This window comes from Cynara cardunculus, assembly GCF_001531365.2.
Source record: "Cynara cardunculus var. scolymus isolate 2C chromosome LG 16, CcrdV1, whole genome shotgun sequence".
NCBI lineage: Eukaryota > Viridiplantae > Streptophyta > Magnoliopsida > Asterales > Asteraceae > Cynara > Cynara cardunculus.
The window spans coordinates 1,833,992-1,841,674 of NC_037543.1; the positions used below are offsets into that span (position 1 = coordinate 1,833,992).

A 7,683-nucleotide genomic window follows, 5' to 3' on the forward strand; every position below is an offset into this window, starting at 1 on the left:
ATCGGACCTTAATGTATGAGTGAGGCCTAACGGGGTGAGCCATGGGACCCGCATCCTAGAAAAAGATTATGAAGAAATATTATGTATCCGAAAATCCATAGCATGACGCCTTTTAGGAAGACCGTCATATATTTGCCGTTAAAAGACGTAAATTGAACAAACCTGTGAAAATTGGTATATACGAAGCTTCGAAACATCACTGATCCGCTTTACTGTACGGCTGCCCAGGTCGGATGAAAATTCCTGCCACATACGTTAAGCATTAAGACCTTATATTTTGCCACGAGTATATGGTGTGTTTGGCACGTGGACAGGACCAGACGAGTGAAGGCCTGTTTGATTGGTTTTTCATTAAGCCTTTGTATGGATAAAAGTTGTCTGTGTGGATGCATCTGTTTGTATAGATCGTGAAGGTTTTTTGTTTGGGAGGTTTCTTCTATAGATGGAATGAGCGTGTTGGACAGGCAGGTTTGGAAAAAAAACTTGGCTTTCTGCATAAAACTCCCCTTAGAAGCTTATTGAATAAGCCACTTTCTATATCATTAAGCCACAGCCAAACAGTAATTTATAGTTGAAGGAAAAGCTGCGAGCCCCATTAAGCTCATCAAGTTGCTAACAAACAAGCCCCGAGAGTGAGGTAGGCGGGTGAAAGAATTGTGGAAGGTTTTAGGGTTTTAATTTGACATGGGTAGCTTGGTAATTTTATAATTTATGAAGCTTGTCCCATCTCCCCGATTTTTGTTGCGTCTATTTTGGTAGGATAGAAAAATAATGCGTCTTTATCCCACTCAGTCCTATCCCGTTCAAGTCTGATTGTCGCACCAAAAGTGGGACCCCAAGTTTTTGTTCCCTGCATACCAAACGCGCCCATATCGATTTCTTTGGAGCTTGAAACAAATTAGTAAAATTATTTAACAATAAATCCCTTACTTGATCACGGAAGACGGTAAGACCTTCCTTCAAACTCAATTGGAACCAATCACGGCATGTCACCCTACAAAACATTTGAATACCACATTTAGCTTCGCCCTCAAAAGGGCCTCCATAAAGATCTTTAAAAATCTTGACGAAATTATGAGTTTTTGAGCGTTCATAAACGTAAGAATCGGATAAACCACACCAACCCAAACAAACCCAGTATATCCCGACTTGAGGTGGGGTCCGGAGAGACTAAGATGTAAGCAGACCTGACCTCTACAGTATATCCCAACTAGAGGTGGGGTCCGGAGAGGGTAAGATGTAGGCAGCCGCAGACCGGACCTCTACAGTATATAAACCCAACTAGAGATGGAGTCTGGGGAGGGTAAGATGTATGTTGACCTGAACCTCTACCCCAAAAGAGTAGAGCGGGTTTTTTTTGAATTATGGACAAGAGAATGTGATTGATAGATGGATAATAACCAAACCTGTTGCCAGTCCAGTTGTGGAAGTACTGCAATATAGTGATGGAAAAAGACGTGTCATTATGAGTAAACGACAATATAAAACTAAAAGAAAAGATCAAAAAGTCGAATATAAAATGAAATACCTCATGACCAGTGACACCTAAAATTGCAGCATAATCGGCATCCGTTGCGGTTTCAGGTGATGCCAGAACAAGCATCGAATTAAAGATCTGCCAACAACCAAGAAAAGATTAACAAGAAAATCTTTAAATACGGAAAAGAAACAAAAAAATTAAAGCTTTTCGGCACATACGTTCAAGCTCTTGTTTTCCATGGCTCCCCTGGTAATCACAAGTTGAGAGGAAAAAACGTAAGTGAAGTCGAATAGCATCTTTACAACAATTAAATATAAAAACGGTTGCCTACGTGAAATCTGGAACGGCCACAATGTTGAAGAGATCAAGATCGTATTCACGACCGAAAACCTGTTTACAAAAAGAGGAAACGGACAGCAAACGGGGTGAATTGATTATCGACCGAATAGACGTCAAAAGGTCGATAAGATCATGCAAAGAACTAACTTCTTCATCCCATTTCATGGCAGCTTTAAGAGAATACATGGTGTGTTCCGTCTTGGGAAGATCTTGTGCCGAGGTCCATATTCTCAGGGCAACTTTACGACCCGAACACGTTGTGAAAGTATCGTCTCGGCTCTCTAACTGTCCGGCAACTAAAGCAAAAAGATAGCATGGCTTCTTGAACGGATCTTCCCAAAGAGCAAAATGCTTGCCGCCCTGCAATGAATTCAAATCAATGTCGGCCGATTGTGATACGAAAATGCAGATTTGCGAATCTCTTTGCGTTTGGTACACTGGACAGGACAGGACAAAACAGGGATCATTGTTCCATGTTTGGCAGGACTTTTATGTGGAACAGAGTAGAACAAAGTAGAACAGGCGTGTCCCACCTGCACCCCGTTGAACAAGGTGAAAAAGACCTTTATGTTACCAATATAACCTCAAAATAAAACTTGATTCTGTTCTAAAACATCAAATACGCCTCCCTCTTTACATTTTATTCATTCTTTAAATTTCATTCATTGTATTTTATGATTTTTAAACTTTCACTTTATTGTCCTCAAAATATTATTTGTGTACGGTTTCAGTATTCTGACTAGTTTATGCAATTTATTAAACATTAGTAATAGAAAAATAATATAGGAAAGGCATAAAATAAAATTTTGAAAACTACATAAACCTTTTATTTTTGGTGTTATTTGGGTGAAAGAGGTATTGATTGCATCTTTATTGGATATGCTGAGCATTCCAAAGCTTATAGGTTCTTTGTTTTAGAACCTAACAGTTATGTCTCAGTTAATTCTGCTATAGAATCTAGAGATGCCATATTTGATGAAACTCGGTTTACATCAATATCTAGACCAAAGAACATGACTCCTACTTTAAGTGGAACTAATAAAGAGGAGGAAGCCACCCCTAGTACGAGTGAATCACTAGAGCTTCGAAGAAGCAAAAGAGAAAGAAAGGCTAAATCCTTTGGTCCTGATTTTCAATTATATTTGGTTGAGGGTTCTAGAGATGAAATAGCCTATTAATACAATTGTTGTTTCAGTATTGAAGAAGATCCTAAAACATTTGATGAGGCAATGAGATCTCAAGACGTTGCCTTCTGGAAAGAAGCAATTAATGATGAAATGGATTCTATCATAGGAAATAATACATGGATTCTGTAATCACAAAGGTGGTGCTTGATTGGTTTGAGCTTGGCTCCAAAGGTCAAAAGTACCAGGAGGTCCCAGGTTCAAATCCAAGGAGGAATAAAAATCCCCTTGTGGCCACGGAGGTTCAAATGCGGTGACTCCAGCCTATCTGCAAAGCAGGTGGTCGTCCTGGGATTAGTCGGCTCGCATAGCGGGTTGGATATCCAAGTTAATAAAAAAAAACATGGGTTCTGTCTGATCTTCCCCCAGGTTGCAAACCATTAGGTTGCAAGTGGATTTTCAAAAGGAAAATGGAAGTGGACGGATCAATAGACAAATTTAAGGCTCGTTTGGTCATTCAAGGTTATAGACAAAAACCTGGAATTGACTACTTTAATACCTATGCACCAGTCGCTCGTATTTCGAGATTAGATTGTTAATTGCTCTAGCTGCAATTCATAATCTAGTGATTCACCAAATGGATGTTAAAAATGCCTTCTTGAATGGTGATTTAGACGAAGAGGTATACATTTAACAACCTAAAGGTTTCATTATGCTTGGAAATGAGCATAAAGTGTGCAAGTTGATTAAGTCTTTGTATAGGCTAAAACAAGCACCTAAACAGTGGCATCAAAAATTTGATGATGTTGTCTTATCAAATGGTTTTAAGTTAAACCAGGCAGACAAATGTGTATATAGTAAGTTTGATAAATCTGGTCAAGGAGTAATCATTTGTCTATATGTAGATGACATGTTAATTTTCGGAACAGACCAAAAACAAGTTGATATAACTAAGGAGTTCTTGTCTTCCAAATTCTATGTGAAGGATATGGGGGAGGCTGAAGTGAACTTGGAATCAGAATTAAGCGTGAACACCAAGGAATTTCTATCTCACAATCTCATTATATTGGGAAAGTACTAAAGAAATTTAATTGTTCAAATTGTTCCCCGGTTAGCACTCCTATGGATCCGAGTATGAAACTAATGCCCAATACAGGTCAAGCGGTTTCACAACTCGAGTATTCAAAGGTCATTGGATGTTTAACGTATGCCATGGCTAGTACTAGTCCAGACATTGCATTTGATGTAGGAAAATTACGTAGATTTACAAGTAATTCCAGTACTCATCACTGGCAAGCTATAAGGCGGGTGCTAAAATATTTAAAGAAAACCAAGGACTATGGTTTGTCATATATGGGATTTCCTTCGATTATTGATGGGTACTCTGATGCAAGCTGGATTACCGATTTTGAAGATCACTTCTCCACAAGTGGATGGGTGTTCTTACTTGGAGGAGGAGCAATTTCTTGGGCCTCTAAAAAGCAAACTTGCATCACAAATTCAACAATGGAATCTAAATTTGTAGTTGTATCTGCTGTTGGGAAAGAGGCAGAATGGCTAAGAAATCTTATCTATGAGATTCCTTTGTAGTCAAAACCAATCTCACCCATTTCTATACACTGTGATAGTGTTGCCACTTTGGCAAAAGCATATAGTCAAGTGTATAATGGAAAGTCACGACATTTGGGTGTTAGACATAGCATGGTACGTGAGTTGATCACTCATGGGATTATCTCTGTTGTATTTGTTCGATCACAACAGAATCTAGCTGATCACTTGACTAAAGGATTAGCTAGGGACTTGGTAAATAAGTCAGCTATAGGGATGGGTTTAAGGCCCGTTTGATATCTCTAAAGTGAGATACCCAATTCCCTTCTAATACAATATTAGGAGTTGGATTCAACGTGGAAAGCTTACTTTTGGAGATTGAAGCACATCGTCTACATCATCCCAAGGTATGTGCTTAGTCCTACAGACTAGAGTTAGGTTGAATATATTTCTTAATCGTTCTCTTGAAAAAGTGCATTTGAAGGTGCATAAAGTAAAAGGGCTACCTATGTTAGTGTGAAGTGTCGCCGCTTCTGAGAGCTTGGGTTTGGCTTTTTATGCACTCATGAATGGATAGGACACATGGCTTAATAATATTGTCAAGTGTAAACACTAGATTTTGTGTATTAACTTATGAGTATAGTATCTTCAATTACTCAAATGTGTTGATGGGTTCAATCCTTGGGACACCCTTGATTCTCGAGTATTTGGAACGTATATTATACTAATGTGGAAATTCAATCTTCTAGATATTTTCATTTACGCATGAGTTTGATTTTATGTTTGAACTTTTAGTTAATAAAGATTACACGAAAATGGGGGAGGAATGTTGATGATTTTAGTGTCATCTAGCCATTTGGTGTAGTCAAGATTAATGTGAGACAAAATGAGTTTAGTATTGGCTACAATTCGAGTTCGAAGGTGTGAAACGCACACTCGGATAAGCTAATATGAACTCGGGAATACGGGGGTCAAGGGAATGTTGAACCATTGCATCATTTATTTCCAAGTGAAATGAATCGTCACATCTTTTCCTAACAGATGCAACCATTCCCTCCTTAATTAACTAACACCTTTTTAGTTAATTAACTGAATTAACAACCACTTTTGGTTAGTTAACCGAATTAACTACCACTTTTGGTTAGCTAACCGAATTAACTACCACCTTTTGGTTAGCTAACCGAATTAACTAAAGCCTTTCTGAAAATGTGTCTTTTGGTATTCTATATATACCATGTTCCATATTTGCTAAAGACATACGAAAAACATATATTGGTTATTCTCTGTCGAATTTGTCTCTACAAACATAATCTATAACAAGGTATTTTGTGTTTTACTAATCTTGGATTTGCCTGAAATCTGGATTGAATTATTGGATTATCCCAAATCTAAATTCGTGTAACCTCAGGTTATAGGGTGGAATTACAGATTCTTGAAAGTGTTCCATAAACGATCCAATTAATTATCTAAGTTTATTGATATCCTGAATCCCTAGAAATCTAACAATGATCAAGCCAACAAYGAAWAAATTTATAAACTAAACCAAACCAGACAGCCCAATATATCYCAGATCACGGTTTGGTGGTCGGCGGTTCCAAATTTCATAAACCAACAGTTTTGGTTCCGCCCCATGAAACGGCACAAAACCGATCAAACCGAACCGTGTTCGGCACTAACCAATAGACACACACACAAAAAGAAAAACCTCTAGGTCTCCTTGCTCGATGAGGTTTCCATTAGACAACAACACCGGATACAATGACTTGTCGGCCTCAATACAACAAGTATATTTCGCCATAATATCAGGATGATCCTGAAAAAGAAAATGCGAACAAATTTAGAAAACGAGTGAAAAGAAGAACAAGAAAACAAATCAACAATCAGTTCAAGTAAGGAACCTGATAAAATGTTATCTTCCGGAAACCTTCTGCTTCACATTGTGTACAGAAATTACCCGAAGACATGTAAAGACCCTGCTTCAACGGAATTTTGATTGATTAAATGACTATTTCACCCTTAATAATAAAGAGAGTGATGAATTTCTCTATCTTGTAATTAAGGGTAGAATTGGAAATGGAACGGAGGAGTAGCCGTTTTACCTCCAATGATGTGTTCTTCTGTGGTAAAATCTCGGTGAGTGTTTCCAAGACAAAATTCCCACTTGGAGGCGATGTGAGAATAAGATGTCGTGAATCAACATGAAAATCTCCCATCTGAAAAAAACCCACGTAAATTTAGCCTTAGCATGTGAAACCCGATTAAAAAGAACCATCAAGACTCAAACTTTAACTTTCCGTATTGCAAACCTTCAGCTCGTTGCCATTAACTTTAACCGAAACCAACTTGAGATCAGTCCCATCCAAAACTAACGGAGACCCGACACCTGTTAAAAACGATATCCATCCCCAAAAAAAATTAACAAAAGAACGCAACTCTACTAAATATTCCAAGTGGGTGAAAACTGAAAACCGAAAACCGCAAAGCATACCATCAACTCTAGGAGCGACGCTGATTTTTGCTGACACGATTGTTTTTTCCTCGCCCAACGAAAAACTCAGATCCACCTGATTTCACAACTCATTAGCGCACATAGCCAAACCAAACRAACCCAGTATACCCCACCTGAGGTGGTGGGGTCCAGGAGAGTAAGATGTATGCAGACCTGACCTCTATCCCAAAAAAGTAGAACTGTTGTTTCTAATTATAATTTATAAATCCTAAAAATAACCCAAATTTCAGTTGAACCAAGTACAAACCGTATCGAAGTAGTAATCTGGTAATTCGTAATCTTTTAGGAAGATCTCTTTAGGAGCATCCATATTCGATTCTTCAACCGACTTTGGCAAAGAATCTGTTGCCACGGAACGAACGAGTGTTCTACTGGTTTGATTTGTTCTCTGAAGGTCAAACATGTATCGATTATAAAAAAAAGTCAACTCGTTTAAGGACTGAAATCATTTAACAAAATGGTTCAAGTGTAAAGACTAACCGACAAMGAATGGTATGGAAATCGGCAGCTCCTATGTGTAATCTGCTAAACAATAATAAACCACAAGTAACGTTCAACATTAGTTAATGAGAGATTGTTAMGCTCGGAAAACCGTTTGAATAGAACTAATGCAAACCTCTGAATTATGATAATGCCGGTATTTAGAGATGGTATTTGCAAATTTTGCAGATGGAAGACGGGAA

At 38.1% G+C, this 7,683-nt stretch overlaps 1 protein-coding gene across 1 annotated transcript in view; it reads right to left on the reverse strand.

Annotated features, from left to right (window-relative positions):
- LOC112529566 (puromycin-sensitive aminopeptidase-like) overlaps positions 1-7,677 on the reverse strand; it is a 15,475-nt gene extending 7,798 nt beyond the window's left edge. Inside the window, exons 1-16 of the mRNA XM_025140888.1 lie at positions 7,617-7,677; positions 7,481-7,522; positions 7,248-7,388; positions 6,980-7,055; positions 6,798-6,874; positions 6,591-6,704; positions 6,390-6,464; positions 6,197-6,304; positions 1,967-2,179; positions 1,812-1,870; positions 1,699-1,726; positions 1,529-1,615; positions 1,407-1,432; positions 931-994; positions 163-243; positions 8-55 (exon numbers count right to left, since the gene is read on the reverse strand). Coding sequence (XP_024996656.1) covers positions 8-55; positions 163-243; positions 931-994; positions 1,407-1,432; positions 1,529-1,615; positions 1,699-1,726; positions 1,812-1,870; positions 1,967-2,179; positions 6,197-6,304; positions 6,390-6,464; positions 6,591-6,704; positions 6,798-6,874; positions 6,980-7,055; positions 7,248-7,310 — 1,119 coding nt within the window. The 5' untranslated portion in view covers positions 7,311-7,388; positions 7,481-7,522; positions 7,617-7,677. The remainder of the gene's footprint in view (positions 1-7; positions 56-162; positions 244-930; positions 995-1,406; positions 1,433-1,528; positions 1,616-1,698; positions 1,727-1,811; positions 1,871-1,966; positions 2,180-6,196; positions 6,305-6,389; positions 6,465-6,590; positions 6,705-6,797; positions 6,875-6,979; positions 7,056-7,247; positions 7,389-7,480; positions 7,523-7,616) is intronic.
- Positions 7,678-7,683: the final 6 nt, after the last annotated feature.